Raw genomic sequence first — 19308 nt, forward strand, 5'->3', positions numbered from 1 at the left:
GCCCACGGCTTTGTGCCAGGGGTGCTCGAGCCGAGTCCGTCCGTGCTCGGCCCGGCCGGCACCTCCCTTCCTACCCGCGGGCCCGGCCGGGGCGGGCACGAGTTTCTGGCTCCTCCGCGGGAAAAGGGGGCTTTCGCTGAGAGGATCTCTTTGACTTGCTTTTTGATTTCCTTTTAGATAAAGTAGTTGTGCTGTAGGCGAGAGAAGAGGCACTGGGTTTGTGAGGAGGGGAAGGAAGACAGGCCCCTCGAACCTGCTGCACTGAAACCGCACCGGCCCAGACCTGAAAGGCGGGAAGAGAGATAGGGGTCTGGAGGAGCAGTGACTCGAGGAGTGATGGAGTCTTTAATTTAATGTCCCACTGTCCCCATGGCCCAAGCAGGCAGGCCTGTGGGTTCCTGATAAAAGAGATTTCCCCTCCCTTCCTTCCTTTGGTTCACAGATGGATCAGGATCAGTTTGGGGGAGGAAGGAAAACAAAAGAGCCATGTATATTTTGAAATGCGTTTTGATATGTACTTGGGCTTTGTGCCATTGGGAAGCCCTGGCTGAAGTACTCTACCATGCGGAAAGAACCTTTTGCTGTGCCAGTGACCAGTGCCTTGCTGGTGCCAGCTTGTTAGCCATTCTCTGCAGGTAGCCCCACCGGTTTGCTCATTTGCAGTACCCATGTAACTGCTGCTGCGTTTGCACTGAACTTGTCCAGCCTCTGATTTAAAAATAAAAACAGATGTCAGAGACACTTGTTTTTCTAGCCAGGTGTTCCTCTCATCACTTATTCTCGCAATGCCTGCAAAGTAAGGGAAGGATTCCAGAATAAGAGCCAGACAGACCAGAGTATGAGAAAGGAGTTGCAAGACATCTGTTCCTTAGAAAGGGTGTCTGTGGTTCTGTGCTTTTTTTGTTAAGCTGCTGCCTTATTACTGAGGTGACTGATACTACTGACATGACTGGCAGCATGATGTTTTGATGCTAAAGGAAGATAAGTCTCCTTAGCATTTACAATAAAATAACTGTAATGAATAAATATAATATAGTATTTTATTCCCCTCAATATCTACCTAGTTAAATAAGTCCTCTTAATATGGGGGGGACTGCCACTGCCATAACCATGCAGGCTGCATTAGGTTGTGGATGCTTGTCTGTGCTGAGATAAAAACACACTGTGCAAATCTTTGCATACTGTGCAAATCTTGTGGTCATACCAAAGAGAAATGGTGTGTGCCATGGGAATATTGCTCTGGTGTTGTTACTCTTGTATTTTGGTATGTTCTACAGGGTGGTTTGCAAAACCTGCAGAGGAGAAGACATCCGTGAGTCATGCGGAGATGAAGGCAGTGTTTATGGCTGAAATGAAAGCTGAAAACATCAAGCAGTTTCTTTAGTAAGCAATGTATAGACTAAACGATCAGAAAAAGAAAATAAAATCCAAGCGAGTACCAGCCCAAGGATGCCACCAGACAGATGATGGTGTGCAGGTTCTTGGTTGTAGGTTTTATCTGTGTTTCAGGGAACTGTGATGTAACCCTTCCTTATTGAAGATCCAATTTCCTTCATTAATACCAGCTGGTGTGACACATGCTTCTGTGGCATGTTGATGGCATGGTCATATGACGGGATGAGGAAATCATGATGGCAGCCTCATTCAGCTGGGAATTTCTTCAGCTCATATCACCACTGGGCTTTCTCAATGGTCTGGACAATTTTTTTTTCAGACATTGGGTTGCTCACTATTTATGACATCTTTCGCTCTTTGTTATTCACACTGCCTGACTTCAAAGTTACAAGCTGTTGAGTTTTTCTGTTATGGAATCATAGAATGGTTTGGGTTGGAAGGGACCTTAAAGATCATCTAGTTCCAACCCCCCTGCCATGGGCAGGGACACCTCCCACTAGACCATGTTGCTCAAAACCTCATCCATCCTGGCCTTGAACACCTCCAGGGATGGGGCATTCACAGCTTCTCTGGGCAACCTGCTCCAGTGCCTCACCACCATCACAGGAAAAAATTTCTTCCTAGTATCTAATCTAAATCTACCCTCTTTCAGCTTAAAACCATTACCCCTCATCCTATCACTGCACTGCCTGATCAAGAGTGCCTCCCCATCTCTCCTGTAGCCCCCTTTCAGCACTGGAAGGCTGCTATAAGGTCTTCCTGGAGCCTTTTCTTCTCCAGGCTGAACAACCCCAACTCTCTCACCATGTCCTCATACAGGAGGTATTCCAGCCCTCTGATCGTTTTTGTGGCCCTCTTCCTTTTTTGTAAGCCACTGTGAACTCACTGTCTTGTTTGCCAGCAAGACACACTCAGAATGGACTTTTAGGTAAATCAGTATTTGTGCCAAAAAATAATTTAAATAGCAGGATCCAATGGGAATAGCGATTTAATTAAAAGCAGGGATCAGACTAATTATGCACATTTCTAAATTGAACTCACAAAGACAATTATACTCAGTTCTTTTAGTACCTCACAAGGAAGGTCAGTCTTATTATGCAGAGGAGTGATTGGCCTAAGATCACCCAGAAGACGAGGAGTAAAGCAAGGACAAGACCCCACAGATGATGTCATTATGCTATGATTGCTAAGCCACACTGTGAGGAAGATACAAACACCTGTGATAGCTCAGGACAAACTGAAACCCTTTACTTCAATTTATGTATAAGACTGGTGAAAACAGAGGCAGAGAGGTCTGGGTCCTTATTTAACCTGGGTAGATCTGGTCATCTCTAGAGAGTTTATTTCCAGCTAGGCTAAGAGGACTTCTGATTATGAGCTGCAATACCTGATGCTGACTCATTGCTTCTTTTTCTCTAGCAATTTTACACGCCTTCCTCACCTAGCAGGAACAGAGGAGAATCTGCGTCTGGCACAGCAAATCCAAGCTGAGTGGAAGGAGTTTGGTCTGGATTCTGTTCAGTTGTTTCATTATGATGTCTTGCTCTCTTATCCAGATGACACTAAGCCCAACTACATCTCAATAATTGATGAGCATGGAAGTGAGGTACAAAACCCACCAGTTTTTGCAACCAGGGAACAAAATCACCTTTATCCACCTGGGAAGATTGGGAGGGAAGGCTATCCTCTGCTCTGGTGATGGTGTTGGGCCTGGTCCAAAGCTCATGGAAGTGAGGGGTTCCAGTTTGCTTTTATGTTTTGTGTCTTTGTTTCTTAATGTATGTGCTAGGAATACCAACAATTACCCTGATTCATATAGCATGCTGACATACATGGATTAAAGGAGAATTATGTAAGAGAATTATTTTACATAATTCAATTATTTTAAAATTGTTCTGTTCTTTAGAAAGAGGAAAGCAACGAGGGTGAGCATCATTATTTGTATGGATTCATTATACAGTATTGGTAATTGTGCTAAACTCAGTTTCTTGAAGCTTAGGCCTTGTGAGGTGCTATCACAAGTAACATCAGTTTATTACAGAGCCACTCCAGTGCTCATAGATGCTCTAGGGATGAACAGAATGCAAGCATTTTTTACCATTATGATCTGTCTTGCTCTTATGTGCTGTACTGAGACCATTTTTAGAGACTGTGTTCATTTAAGCAGGATTCTGTGTGAAAAGTGGAGGTGGGATTTGCAAGATCACACACTGAACCTGCGTATTGAAAAGGATGTCCAGTGCTTGCTAAAGTTTTGCCCACTCCTCATTTAGAGTTCTAAAACTAGGGCCCTTTAAACTCCAAATACTTGTGAAATCTGCCTGAATAAACAGTACTTCTTTTTCATATTGCCTGCTTTACTTTTTTTCTTTCCTTCTTTCTCACTAGATTTTCAACACATCATTATCTGAGCCTCCTCCTCCTGGATATGAGGCTGTTAGAGACGTGGTGCCACCTTACAGTGCATTTTCAGCCCAAGGAATGCCTGAGGTAACATAGTAGAACAGTAAAAGAAATAGAGGCAGAAATAAAAGTTGAAACAGAAATAGCAATACATCTAGTAAAAGTATGGAATGCCATAACGTAGTGTAACGTAGCATAGAATGGTAATAAATAATGTGAAATCCCTGGCTCTTAGGCTTTATTTTTTCAAAACCTGACATTCACCAGTAGGAAACATGCCCTAGCTCTCATGTTCTTGGGAGTTTTGCAATGGAGCAATGTACAAATTAAGCAATCATATATGTATTTTTAATTTTTTTTCTCTAGTTTGAGTCAGAATTGGATTTTCATTTTACCTTTTCCTTAAAGATATTAAAATAATTTTTAACTGTTGCCAGCTGCTATAAGCTTCTCCAGATATTTCTGTGACTATGCACCATTGTTTCCCATCTGCCCTGAACACAAGAAACTGGTAGGTTGTTATTAATTGTTATAATTACAGCTCTGCAGTTACGTAAGACAAACTATTGAGATCAACATTTTTATATTTGTCATAAAAAATAAAACATCTTACAAATGTAAGTCTTCTGTACCAAATATTCTAAAGAAATTCTGTTAAAATGAAGGACCTAATTCCCCTTTTGCTTAATCTAAATAGACTGGAAGAACTGTCTTGACTTCAGTAGAGTTACACTTGATTTTACTGAGAGGGAAAACTACTCCATAAATTCAGAAAAGTCTCCCCAAGATCAATCCTTGTGTTTATGACTAATCTTCTGAACAGAGCAGACCAGAATCTTACTAGGTGTGACACTTTTTGTCTTATTTAGATACAGCCCCCTTTATTTCAGTAATTTATCCTTAGTTTATTTTTTGCATAATTTAAAAAGAAATTTCAGCTTGAGCAGATTACTGATGAAACTAGTAGAGTCAAAATGACTGTACCACAGTCTTATCAGGACATGCTGTATGCTGTTGCATGAGTCCATCTGAATGTCTACTCAGCGATTTTCATCCGTATAAGAGATATAAGTTTATACCTTTTTGAAATTAAATTGACGCTCTCTCTGGTTGTGTCTGGTAATATGGAGAAATGCACTATGAGTTTCCTGTCACCTAATTGTTGTTGTCTGAAATTGTAGGCATTTTCCCTAAACCAGTTTTTGAGGCTTTTTATGGGCATTTACTCTAAAACAGTCTTTGAGGTATAATCAATGAGAAGTATATTCAGAGGGAAATTTATTCCTTCCTAAAATAGGTGTTTAAAACAGATTTGGGGTGAATTCTCCTGGAAAGGGTGAGTTCTCAGAGAACTTCCCACCTCTTCATTGGCTGTGGAGTGCACTACAGGACTTTCTTAGTGCACACAACTTTTAGGTAGCTGACATTAAGGAAGATGATTCATGCACCAAGTATTGAATAGCATGGTTGAAACTCAGTCATGAAGAATACGTTATTCATGTGCAGGGTGTATTTATTTGACAGCCAACTGCCTGTAGCTTCTGCTGTATTGAATAAGAACTGAGTCCTGAGAATTTCATAGGATATTAGCATCATTTGGTACTGCATAAAATACAGTTGTTGCTTACTGTTGTGTCTGGGTCCGAAATACCTCCCGCTGTCCAAGACTGCCTACAGCTTAAACAGACTAAAAAGAGAAGTAAATGCCATATTCTGAGCGCTTACTCTTAAGTTTCTGATTTAGAAGTCATATCTTAACAGTCTCCATAGAGGACAAAATCTGTCAACTTTTGATGGCAGGAGTCTAAATTCATTAGAAGTTACTTGACTACCTAATTGTCTCATGATCAAAGAATTCATGCCAGAGCCAGTCCTGGATCTTATTGTTCCTAGCTTTTTCTCTTACTAGATCACATCCTCCTTTTGACATGCTCACTGACATTCTTGTTTTGAATTCTACCTTTTTCTTTCAGGGTGAGTTAGTGTATGTGAATTACGGCCGCATTGAGGACTTCTTTAAGCTAGAACGTGAAATGGGAATTAACTGTACAGGAAAGATTGTTATTGCCAGATATGGGAAGATCTTCAGAGGAAATAAGGTAATGCCTTTGTATAAAAGTGTTGCTTGTGTTGTCCTTCAGTTGATTTCGAGACTGAGACACTTACCTAAAGTGTCCTGGAGATTTTAGCATAGGTGAGTTTTCATAGAGGTGTGTTCAAAGGTGATTCTTTAGTAGAAGATATAAAATATATATTTAATATGTATGTAATACTTCTATAGGATAAAAGTAAATAAGTTGGAAATGTTATGTATTTTTATATTCTTTTGCATACTGTAAATTGTTCCAAAATACTACTAACATTTTTGGGTAATACGCTCTAACTCTGAACTAGACTGTTATTCGCTGTTAGTTCAGCTGTGCTTTAAGATGCCTGTAGGGTTTCTTTATAATGGTTCCTGTACACCAGACAGAGGCTATAACTATATGGAGGTTATTTGAAGTTCTGTATTTGTTTATTCAATGTCCCTATCATATAAATGTTTTTAAACTACAGTTTTTTGTATATTTCCATGCCCTGACAGGAAAGTATCTAGTCATGTGCATGCTTCAGGCATATACTCAAGTTATTTCCTCAGTAGGGATGTAAGAAGAGAGTCTCTTTTAAGTGTGTTTGACTCTTGTACAAAAATCAGTTTGACCCTAATTTGTGCAGGGCTATAATATGTATTTCTCAGTTATCTAAGGGTATCAAACACTTAATCTCCTTACTGGAATGCCCACTCTTGTTATACGCTGTTGACTAATCTTCTGTGAGCTTTTAAGTGGGTAACTCACTAGTTTATGTACATACCATTTTTTCCAGTGAAAAGTGACATGTAACTCATATTCTGGGTCAGATAATATTTTCACTAAATTGTTTACCACTCTTAAAATTAGTATCTGAATGGAAAAGACATAAAGGTTTAAGAAGGTACTGCTGTCCATGAATCTTTTATTAAAATTAAATACAAGCATCTCAGAGTAATCTCTAATATTTAGAGGTGCAGTTGTCCTGTGGTTTAGAAATTACATGCCCTTGTTGACACAAAGGTTTGATATGTTCATTCTTACCGTAGTATATCTAATGACTGTGTATATACTGAAGAACTCGGTAGCCTGTATAAAATCTGGAGAACTGTATTGTCATTTTCCAACTTCTTAATGGTGTGCAAGAATAGGATAGAGGATGAAGGCAAGTACTGCATTTCCTAAAAAACCCCATGATATTGATGGATAAAAATACCCAGATTTAAAACTGCTGAGGATTAGTTGTCACTCAGTCACTATACGTCACTGTCTTATCTAGTGGCAAAATAGATTGGGATGTCAGAATGACATATATTTTCTCTGTCTTACTCTCCACCAGCCAGGATTATACAATGATAAAGTTGCATGACAATACTTTTTAAAATCAAAACTGCATGTAGGTCAGTTCTTCTACCTTAATAAGCCTAAGCCTAGTGAACAAGCCTCTTTGGAGTTAGGCTTGTTCACAGCCAAAGACAGTTTCAAGCTCTCTGATAGTAATCTTTCTGTGTAGTCTGACCCCTGAGATATGTTAGGAGATCATTTAGGTAAATAGGGTACATATATAACCAACTGAAAGATAAGGTTGCAATCATTGTGATACAGTTTTTTTCATCCATGATGTGTGCATTTCTGTAGCCAGTTGACTGTATTGATCTGGGTGACAGAATACAAATTCAGGTTACGTAGTAATACTGTGAAGGATATTTTCCATGTTTGTGCAGTTATGTCCTAACTAAAATTCAAAGCAATGGCAAACCTCTTACTTTCATATGGAACCTTGATATCTGCATATATATTTTGAGGAAATTTCATGATATGAGACAGTTATAGGCCCTTTACTTAGCCCAAGCACTGTAAAAGGCCCTGGGGAATAACAACTGTAATTTATAATACTTTCTTTTGCCTCCTGAACTCTTGTGTCAAGCTGTAAAGGACTGGATAGGGACTGGAGATGTGCTTTGCAGGTGAAGAATGCTGAATTGGCAGGTGCCAAGGGAGTGATTCTGTACTCTGACCCTGCTGACTACTGTGCCCCAGGAGTAGATCCCTATCCAGATGGCTGGAACCTTCCAGGCGGAGGAGCCCAGCGTGGAAATGTGTTAAACCTGAATGGAGCAGGGGATCCTCTGACACCAGGTTATCCTGCGAAAGGTGAGTGACACTGGAGAAGTCATGCTCTAAGGGTCTGGTTTCAGGAGAGGAGGTGAAGGTAATGGGGGTGTTCTTTCCCTTGGAAAAAAAATGCCGTTATTTCTTGGTCTTTCTGTTGCTCAAAAGAGGCAGCTTTGGGCTTTGCGTCAGTAGGCTACTTCTGTAAATGGTGCATGAAAGAAAGTGAGGGGATGCTAAGGGAGCCACACAGTGCAGTGCTGGGCTTCCTAACTTCACGTAAATACCCAAGTTAGCCCAGAGATCATGACACAAGGATTTGACAGCTGAAGCCCTAGTCTTTTCTTTCAGTTTCTCATCAGTAAGTCAGCAAGGAGGCAACCTGCACAGCTCACAGGTTTCCTTGCTTTTACAGTTCTCTTTTCTACAGGATTTGGGCTGCTTTCTCTCCACAAAAGCCTGTACTGAGATCTTTCATGCTGGGACTCATGTCACCTGGCTGAGGCTGCTGAGAAGATGACCATACCCCACTGGTTCATCACCTTCACCTCATGGCTTCCTCAGCTGCTTATTTGAGCTCTCCCTAAGCTGTTTAATTTAGCACCTAACCCAGACAATTTTGGCTGAAATGCATTAAGAACCATTCATGCCAGCACTTGAGCCAGCGTATCTGAGGGAGACAGTCGCCTCAAAAAGAACAGTCCCTAAGTGATGGGGAATGTTGCCTTCAGCCAGCACAGCTTGTGTTGGAGGAGGAGATGTGTTCACAACAGCAGCATGGCAGGAGCAGACCATGAGGAAGATTTCTGGTTCCTCATGCTAGAGTCAGTGATCTCATAATGAACCTCTGTCTGCTTCCCTTGACAAGGGTCCTTGTGAATGTTGTATTGAGGAGGAAGCTGTTCCTTATCTGCTGGGTTGCAAACATCAAGTTTTGTCCACATTGTGAAAATTAAGATTGTCACTTGTAAAAAAAAAAATTGTTTGTATTTGAGCTCTGTCAGAACAAAACCTAGACTTCATTTTGTTCACAAAAACAGCAAAACAGAATATTCAGTAGCTCAGTGTATAAGATCTTGCCTCCACCTCTTATGAACTGGCAAATTTTTTTTAGTTCCCAGCTGATGTTCCAAGCATCAGACTACAGGTTGCTTCTTTGCTCTTGCTCTTTCTCTCTGGCTTAGTTGGAAGCTCCTTCCCATGGAGAGAAATATTTCTACCTGAAAAAATTTTAATGCAAAAAGTTAGCAAAATTTACAGCCAGTTCTAAATGCATAACTGCAGACACTATGGGAGAATTTTTATTAGTGTCTCTCTGAAAACATGTTGGTAAAGCTTAAAGAATGAAATCACTGAAGAAATGTCAGCCTGACTTTGAGTAAAGTGAAGTGATTATCCCAGGCTCCAGTGCTAGGGCTGTGCTATGAACTGTGCAGATTCCTTCTGAGAGTTGTAAATATGAAAATGTCTGTCTTTCCCTTTCAGAATACACCTACCGATTAGACAAAGCCAGTGGTGTAGGTCTCCCAAAAATTCCAGTTCATCCCATTGGCTATCATGATGCTGAGTCATTACTGTGGTAAGTGCGTGGGAGACATGAGGAATTTTAAGCAGACTCTTTTTTGAAAGTTATGAGAGTATTTGAAAAGAAAAGGAAAAGGCTTTTGCACTTTGCTTCTACTGTGGCTGTTGAAATAGTGTGTTTGTTAGGTTCTCTGTAGGAGATAAACGTGTTATCTATTACTACGTATATGTGCAGAGTGGTCTGGAAAGGATCATTTGTAATATATCATAATCGGTCAAGTATACTGAAGTCCCTCAGTTTGAATAAAGGCAAAAAGTTTTGAGGATGGCATGATACCTGTCTTGTGAAAAAGACCACAAATAAAGTCATTCATTTATCCAGAGAAATGCTTGCCATGCATGTTTCATGGGACAGTGTCTATACTGTCCTCTGTTAAGTGAAGACATGTGCTTTCTCTCATCAGGTGTACTATGTTGCATAAACATAAAATAGTGCTAGTGAAATAATACATGGATGCTGGGGGAGCTCTGTGTTATAGGAGATTTAGTAGACATCAAGTGTAAGTGAGTGGGCTTACTAAATGTGCAAGTGATGTGAAGACAGGCTGCCAGCTTGCCAGAGGACAGCGTTAAAATTCAGAATTATCTTAACAAACCAAATAAGTTATCTGAAAAAACTAGGATGTGATTGAGTTGACAAGTGAATCATTCCCCTAAAAATGTAGCAGTAATCACCTGCATCAATTGCAGAGATGCAGAGCAGAAAATACCAGGGTTGGTAACAGTACCACAGATAAGTGTTTAGGGCAATAAATGAACATCATCTTGGTTGTGCATTTGTGTCGGAATTTTACATCTAAATCACATGAGCAATCATTCTGCTATGTCTTATGCAGCTGTGGGAATACCAAGTGAAAATAAAATATTCTATCTTGGTTCTCTATGCAGGTTTTCCTCTGGAATATTGAAGCTATTTATTTTTATATGAGGCGAATTTTACTGTCTTTGGTGTCTTTGCATACCTGATGTTCTACTGTTTTTCCTCCAAAACTTTTATGTACTAATGTATCTCCAAACTGTCTTTTCTTTAAAACTCTGTGGTCATCACTGTTATGAGGATAACTGCTCATATTGATAAAGGTATAGGTTAAAAACTCTCTTTTTTCTATTGCCAGCTAGTAGTGGTAAAGCAGATTAATATAAAATATGGTGTAGCTAGATATTTCTCTTTTTGTAAATAAGTTGTAAATAATTCTAGAACTTGGTTTTAATAATTATGAATGAAATCTAGGTCGTGTAAAAATACTGGGTACTTGTTTTCCCTTTTGTCTTGAGAAGTCATAACTTCTAGTTATTCCTGCTATCATATTTTTATATAAAAAGTATACTGAGGACTTGAAGACAAGCTGAAGTGTTTGGTAAAATAAACATTGACGCATTTACAGTACAGGACGTGCTTTTGTTTACAATAAATATATTTTGCCTAATAAGAACCAGAACATCCAGCATACTTTTTAATATGTTTTTTATGTTTCTCACAAGCCCATGTCAAAAATATAAATCTTTTAGAATGGCTGAATAAGTATTGGCAATTGCAATCCACTGAATTACTGCATTTGCAGTTGTATTAACTGAGAAATAACAGCTCACCTTTGACAACGGAACAAGAAAAGGTGACTTTGACTGATTGTATTTCTCCAGTTTTAGACATCTTGGAAACACGTCAACTCTGTGCTACGGGATTAAAGAGTGTCCAGGGACAGGCACTGGAAGATAACTGCCTGTGCTGTTAAACTGTTAGAATGGGCCAAGTTACCCTCTGCTGATTCAAATGCGAATGCAGTTCAAGGCAGTAGAAAGTTCCAGAGACCATTTCCAAGAGGCAGTTTGTATGCAAAACCTTTGGAGGCCAGCAGTGTTCTCCAGGATAGCTGTAGGCCATTCCAACCTGATCTCAATGCCCGGGGCTATTCCTCTGTGTTAATTTACTAGTATTAATGTAGCTAAAAAGTCAGATTATTCTTCTGTGGAAGCTTGTCATATAAATTGTCCAAGTCAAAGACCGTCACTGTGGTCTGTGCGTGCATGAGACCTAACACAGTGTGGTTCCTAGTTCCTCATTTTTGTTCAGTGCTACTGTAAGAAGTATCTAACTAATAATGATAATTTTTTTTTTTTTGTAATAGTAATATGGGAGGACATGTACCACCGCATAGTAGCTGGAAAGGAAACCTGAATATATCTTACAACGTTGGTCCTGGTTTCACAACAAATTATTCTACAAGGTCAGTTTTGGTTTCATAAGGAAAGCATGCTTGGGATCAGAGAAAACCAGGTAAATCAATAGCATATGAGCAGAGGTAGAGTAGCTGGGGTTATGCGCACCATTCCTTTGACTGTGACCATTTCCTGGGCTGAAATGCGCTCAGTGCAAAGCTTCAGTACATTTATATCTTGATTGGCTGGATACGACTAAATTACTTTAGTTTCCAGCTAGTCTTGAACCAGTTTCTTTTGAAGAGCATCTAGCCTTTGACAAACTGTTTGATGAGACTCATTGTTTTTTTGAGAACTGAATTTGCTTGTTGTAATTTTTAAATTCATGTGGGTCCAGCTCCTGGTCTTACCTATTGCCTTATATTAAACAATATTAACCTGCAAGTCAAGTTTTCCGGAAAAAAAAAATTTTAACTACAATGTAAGTTTTATTGCTTCAGATTTTTAAAAATAATTTAGTAATTACAGTTCAGGCCTGAAGTCCAGGTGTTTCAATATTGGCTGAGCTATCACACTGTATTCATATGACTCGTTTTACCTTTTCTCTATGTCTTAGTCATACCACATGAAAAATTCTTTCTGAAAAATACACAGACAACCCTTGAGGTTGGGTTTCTGTACCTCCAAGTGTGTTGTAGATAAACAAAGTGGCTTGATGCAGCCCGGGTTGTCTGATTTTCTGCTGCCCGAGGTGCCACATCAGTCTTGACTGTGCTGGAGTCAGTTCTAGTTTGTACCAGCCTCTAAATGATTAGAACTATTTACCTTTTTAACATTAGATGGTCTTAATTTTTCTTTCAGTTTTCCAAATTTAGAAACTAGCTGCTAGTAAAAAATCTTTGAATTTGGAGTTTTGAGCCTGTTACCATATAAATCTTACTGACATCACTAACAGTACATAGCTTTCAAGGACTAAATGCTGTTCTCAATTGGACAAGTATAAATCCAGAAAAAACTACGCTGAAATATTTTCAGATTTACTTTGGTTTAATGAAGGGTAAATGTGGCTGAAATGCTTTCCTTACAATTTATATTGTACACTTTTGAAAGATGTCAAGGTGTTTTGTTACCTAATCTGGTGGATTTTCTCTTTGTATTTTCTTCCCAATGCACTAGAAAGGTGAAGATGCACGTTCATAGCCACAATGAGGTAACAAGGATTTACAATGTGATTGGTACCATCAGAGGCATAGTGGAACCAGGTAACATCATTCGTCCTCAGTGTAATGTGAGCGTGCAGTGACCTCTACACGCACTTCATAGTTACAAGGGAGAAATGAGGAATACAGTTTTCTCTGAAATATTGTACTACACGATCATTGGTGTTGAAATATTTATTGCACCAGCTTTCATATGGTTCAGGGTATGTCAGCACTTTCACTGTAATGCTGATTTTCACGGGGGAGTCATAACCAGGACAGAAACATTTGTGTTCAGGCAAGTAACTTTGCAATTGAAAGAATATTCTTAAGTGGATATTCTTCCCTATTAACGTGGGAATGGATTTAGCATTCCATCTGAAGACATTATATCCACCGCTATTGACTTTTTGGCTGTCTTACAGTCTCTTGTAACCAGTGTAATTTTCCACTCTAAGAAACCAGATATATAGACATCCCTAGGATGATGATAACATCATCTAACTTGCAACTGCAGCACTTCCCTGTTGCCTGAAATGCACTGTTAACCACATTATAGTAGCACAGAGATCTAGTTTGACTTTGATCTTATTAATCACATCTCTGTCGTGATTTAGACAACCCTTTTTATGATTGACTATATGTATATATTCAGAGAAATAGTGCATTCAGCACACCTTAATGTTGTGAGTTGGCATGCTGTACAAGTACAATTAGTGGATCAGCTTTACCATGAAACACACTATATTGAAATGTGGAAAGATGCTTCTGTCTTCAGAGGAAAGCTGCAGTATTTCTAATAATAGAAGTAACATTATGGAATTTAGGAGGTTTTAAGTCTTACAGGATCAAGTTACTATGTTTGACAAATTCTTTAGCACTGGCTGAAAATGTGGAAAAATATCTTTGGAGATTTAAAATGTCTTTTGGCTTCCTATGATGTGTATTATAAACTATGAAGCTTTGTTGCCTGACACCTATGTGGAAAATTAGAAATTACTTCCAATTAACAGCTCTATGGCAGGAAAAAAGGTTTTTCTAAGTAAACCTCCATAATTAATTTCTCTAGACAGATATGTCATCCTGGGAGGCCACCGCGACTCATGGGTATTTGGTGGCATTGATCCTCAGAGTGGGGCAGCTGTGGTTCACGAGATTGTAAGGAGCTTTGGAAAACTGAAAAGGAAAGGTAATGTAATGAAAGAATAAAGTACACTAAAATGACTGCTCTCAGCAGTGCCCATTGATTTCTCTGGGATTTAAGCACATGCTTAAAATTAAGCATGTGTATCTCACTCATCTCTCGAATAAGCACGTTGCTCTTCAGCTTTTATTTAGTTCCAGTTACAACTTTGGTATATGTGAGGTACTTACCTAAAGGAAAACAAAACACCAAATGGGGGATACTGAAATAAATATGACATTGAGGTACAATTGATTACTGTGTATTTAAGGCTGGCCAAACTGGATGTTTCAATGGTCCTAAGAAATTGGTACAGTCGTGGACTGATCAAGGCTTCATCAGGGCAAGATCAAGAGCCTTCTCAGCACTTGACCGTAGTTTAGAGACAGACCCAAGAATAGATAAAGCAAGAATAGATAATGCAGAGAGTGAGCTGTGCAAACATAGTAGGAGGTTAAAAATACATCACGCCTAGTTATGTTAGAATAGAAACAAATATCAACTGTACCAAGTTTCTGCTGCTGTCAGAGCAAATGTTATCACCCTATCTGACATCCCATGGAAAGAAGCTCTGACGTAACTCAGATACTGTGCTAAAGGAGCTTTGTTTGCCTACCCATTACACTTAGAACGTTTTCTTTCCATTCCCTCCCAGTTACTGGATATCAGGGGAAACCGTCTTTGGAATGCAAGCTGGGGAAAAAAAAAAAGGAGGTAAAAAAGAAAGTGAGCAAAAAATGAAAAGGTCCCAGTAGACTCCAGGAAGACTTTGAGAAGAGACAGAGAGGTGGGGCAGTAGAGCCTGTTCCATTTGTCCTGGGTTTAAATCGAGGGCAGGACATCAAGTGAAAGATCTTTGTTTTGAAGATGATCTGTCAAAGTTACAGGGAATTCCTTAGGTTTTGAAATTCAGCATTTGGGAGACAGGTCAAAGAAATTCAGTCACAGATATGAAAACATGCCATACACTTTTCTGTCAAAGTAGACACTGGTATACAATGTGTACTGAATTGAACAGAGCAAAAATAGTAGGAAAGCTTTCTTTCAAGAATTTGTGTACAAGCACGTTATTTTTCCATGTTCAGAGTTTTGAATTTTAGAAAATGTTATTGCAATTGAAGCTGAGAGAAGAAAAAGAATACATTATTTGGCACAATATTGAAGTAGAAGTGAGGTTGCCACAAAATTAGCAAACCATTACTAGATTAGGTTAGTGAAAAAGTTGAGGTTAAAGTTTCTCAGACACACCTCTTTTCCTGCAGATCAAGATAAAAGATGAGCTCCCAAAAAATTACATTTGTTTTCACATTAGGTACCATGTAGCAAGCAGTCTTTATTTCTCTAATACAGTTTTCGTGGTCTTTTATTACAGGATGGAGGCCAAGGAGAACAGTGATATTTGCAAGCTGGGATGCAGAGGAATTTGGCTTGTTAGGATCAACAGAGTGGGCTGAGGTAAACCAATAGTGTTCAGAGAGAAAATTGCAAATTTGTCACTTGCACAGTGGCAGATCTTTGAGAAATCTGTACTAGAAAGCAACATTTCTTCCCTCCCTACCTCTCTCTTCCTTACACACACACACACACTCGCCTAAGTTTTCTCTTGAACTACCAAGAATATGTATGGCTCCTTGCAGTATATGATGTCTTTCCCTGAAACAGCGGTTACTTCTGTGGATGGGAAAATTGTTTTGAGGAAAAAAAAAGTTAATCAGCATTTTCTTTCTCTTTTCCTTCTCATAGGAAAATGCCAAAGTACTGCAAGCACGGGGAGTGGCTTATATCAATGCAGATTCCTCCATCGAAGGTACGTAGTTTTGACTTGTGTTTTACAGGAAGAGTGATGGCATATACAGGTCACTGGGAGGCATTTTGGCTTGGAGATCCATAAAAGCTTCAATATGATAATTTTGTTGCATTAGTTCGGGAGTAGATATCAGAAGAAACTGTGATCCAGAATCAACGTATCCTTCAGATATTCCTGTTGCTTCAGGGAAGAAGTCCATTACAGTAGCTATGCTATTTGGAAAGTCATGGGGAGGGACAAGAAGCGGTGTACCCTTGTCAGCAGTTCTATGGCAACTCTTTAAAGTCAGTTTCTCCTCTTATAATGTGCATAATAAACATAGGGACATCAGAAAAGCTCTTAAGGTTGCTTCAAAAGCTGGGCTGTGATTCATCTTAACCAATACAAATGCACTGACATGATCACAGGATAACTCTCTTACAGGGAGAATCATCATGTTACTTGTAGAGAGTGTAGACCTCTACTCCCTTTCTTATTAACAAGTAATGGCATGAAGTTTCACCTGGATAGAGCTTACTTCCTCAAATAAATAGTGTTTCCTGTTTTTCAGGAAACTACACACTGCGAGTGGATTGCACACCACTGATGTACAGACTGGTGTACAATCTGACTAAAGAGGTAATATTGCTTGAAATTTTTAGCCAGCATGTTCAGTGCTCACTTACTGGATGGCCTCTCTGTATAAAATATGGTGTCAGATGTTTCTTTTCTGACTGTGGTACCCCTTTCAAGTCAGTAGCCAAGTAACTGGAGCTTTTTCACAGGAGCGGAAAAGGGATTTCAAGTTTATACCTTTAAATTAGTAGCTATTCAGGATTAGGGGATTTTCCACTCTTCCTGTGAAATTTTTCCTTCTAAGAATAAAAGAATAAAAAAATGTAATGGGCCAGAGTTCAGAAACAAGCACAGGCCTGGCTGCCCAGTCCAACTACTAGTGTGACAATGGTAGTGGGAGGCTGAGTCCCTTTAGGCAGGGGAAGAAATTGCTACAGTATTATTTTTAGCATGGTATGACAGGTTTGGTCAATGTTATTGTGCTCTGACCATGATGCTCTCGCACATATTTGTGTGGCACACGAAATTTAAAGGTAGGGACCTTTCTCAGGAAAGAGCCCCACCATCATCGATGTGAGGTGTTCCTTGCTTCGGGACTGGGTCTTAGAAGCTGGCACTAAGGGCTTTTTATTTCTGGGGTTGTTTTCTGGTCATCTCTGTTAAAGCATGAACTTTTAATTAGTCTTCTTTGTGTGTGTTTTATATACATATATATATATAGCGTACAATCAACCGCTGTATCTATTCTATGTACCTACTATATCTGTCTTCATCTGCTGCATATATTCAGTCATCTGCCTTTTCCAGGGTCGATAATTTTTTATCTCTTGGAAGCTGGCATTAGACTAGTACAAAAGTAAATGAAATGTGGTAATTCATTATAATAATTTTCTGGAAATTGAAAGACAACAAATAAAATTTAACTGTGTTAAAATTAGGTGCCTGGATAAAGATATTTCTGTCCTGAACTGCAGAAGAGCTGATTACCTGCAGTTCCCATGGTAACTTGTGCTAAGTGCAGGTGTTTAGAACAGTCAGAAAATCAGGTCAGTAGAATCTCAGTTTGGGCACTGAGAGCCCAAAGTTAAAGTGTTGACCTAAATACCAGTAAACATGGTTGCATAATCCTTCCTCGAGCTGGGAAGCAGCAACAAAAGCTGATGAATACATGTAAACACAGCTTGTTAGCAGCAAATATATCTGAAGAGAATGCTGATCAGAAAGCAGGTCCTATGTGATCCCATCCAAAGTTAATCTGTTGCAAAAATTATTAACACTATTAGTGCTGGTCTGTGAACAATTGGCTTCAAGGATCATAAAAACTGATATATTCGTTTTATTTTTATTCCTGTTATGGAGTAATTCTTACAGAGTAGATATAGGTATTAATAATATAATAGATATTGATAATCTTTAATATATTAAAGATAATAAAACCTCAGCAGCCCACCAGTAAAAAGGAAAGATGAAAAAATACCCCCAGTGTTTAACCTGCTCAGTAATCTAGAAAGTAGTCAGAGTGGTAGGAATGAACTTTAAGATCATGATTTGTATACCTCTGTAGCAGCTGTGATGCCATAAACACAAAGTATTTTACACGTTGCCCTTCTAAGGTTTCTGCTGCATCCATGAAAACAATTTTTGTGAACTAAACCAAGGTAGAAACAGTTTGGAATTAAGCCAAGACAAAACTGAAATTTCCTGGCAAAGTGAGACAACAAGTTTGTTTTGTGAGGGATTTTTGTGTTGAATATTTAAATTAAATGGCTGAAAATCTCAAAGAAATATCAGAATGTAAATATTGACTTGAAATGTTCTTCTTTCCCTGTGTTTTCTTCCACCTAAAATTACCTGGTTTTAGCAACTAAACTATTCCTCTGGAAAATGCTATGCATTTGAAATGTTAAAATGGAAATGCAGGAAGGTTGAGGGACTTAAGACTGTGACTTACTCATTGCCCTAAGCCATAGGCTTTCTGTGGTGACAGGTTGTAGATTTGTTGCTTGGTAACATTTAAGATTGTACCCTTTGTCTTTTTTTACAATATACTTTTCCTAGATACCAAGTCCTGATGAGGGGTTTGAAGGAAAATCTCTTTATGAGAGCTGGTATAAAAAAAATCCATCAAGAGAATATAAAGAGGTTCCCAGGTCAGTGACAAAAGAAAATAAACTACATACCAGAACTTATAACTTGTAGAGTGTGGGTTTTAAAGAAATATCCACTTGAAAAACTGAGCACCTAAAAGAAGTAGTGTGATTCTCAGCTGGTATAAATTTCAGAGTTTTATTGATTGCAGCTGATACATTATTGTAAAATAGTTTTGTGAACTTGCCTTTACAGCATGAACAGGAGGCTTTATGTATGACAAGTAAAATGTTTGTGTAGTTTGTAGACATTTAGACAAATAAGGGTAGTATGCACAAGCCAGTGGCAGGCACACAGGATGCTAACACAGCAGCTTTCCCTTGCACTTGCTTCCAGTCTCCTGCAAGGCATCTGAATTTGTGTGGCTGGGGAGCACACCTGGCAGGATTTTGCAACATTGTTCTTCAAATTTACCAGGGTTTCTCTATAAAATCTCAAAGACTTACTCTGTTCCATGGACCGTGCTGGTACTGTTATGATTTCTCTGAGTTGAGAGCTTGGGGTAGTGGAAGCTCAGCAGGAGGAAGGTCATTGGTTCTTCTCAATGATTAAAGACAGTGAGTTAAATTCTCCTCTTGAGAGTTTGATTTCTCTGACCCTGAAAATGATGACTCTGCTTCTCCTAGAATGCAACTGATGAGGTGCATGTAATGTAGGGTCACAGGCAATTCATGGTATGTTGACAGAAAGAGCGTA

The 19308-nt window shown here is 39.1% G+C and overlaps 1 protein-coding gene across 1 annotated transcript in view; it reads left to right on the forward strand.

Moving 5' to 3' along the window:
• Positions 1–1342: 1342 nt before the first annotated feature.
• Positions 1343–19308, forward strand: part of LOC104464745 (glutamate carboxypeptidase 2-like) — a gene marked incomplete at its 3' end in the record, with an annotated part of 20499 nt that continues 2533 nt past the window's right edge. Inside the window, exons 1-13 of the mRNA XM_010077564.1 lie at positions 1343–1383; positions 2815–3001; positions 3784–3885; positions 5772–5897; positions 7835–8021; positions 9465–9555; positions 11690–11788; positions 12897–12982; positions 13989–14108; positions 15475–15557; positions 15846–15909; positions 16460–16527; positions 18523–18614. Coding sequence (XP_010075866.1) covers positions 1343–1383; positions 2815–3001; positions 3784–3885; positions 5772–5897; positions 7835–8021; positions 9465–9555; positions 11690–11788; positions 12897–12982; positions 13989–14108; positions 15475–15557; positions 15846–15909; positions 16460–16527; positions 18523–18614 — 1346 coding nt within the window. The remainder of the gene's footprint in view (positions 1384–2814; positions 3002–3783; positions 3886–5771; positions 5898–7834; positions 8022–9464; positions 9556–11689; positions 11789–12896; positions 12983–13988; positions 14109–15474; positions 15558–15845; positions 15910–16459; positions 16528–18522; positions 18615–19308) is intronic.

Source organism: Pterocles gutturalis, unplaced genomic scaffold (genome assembly GCF_000699245.1).
Source record: "Pterocles gutturalis isolate BGI_N339 unplaced genomic scaffold, ASM69924v1 scaffold1803, whole genome shotgun sequence".
NCBI classification, from domain to species: Eukaryota; Metazoa; Chordata; class Aves; order Pterocliformes; family Pteroclidae; genus Pterocles; species Pterocles gutturalis.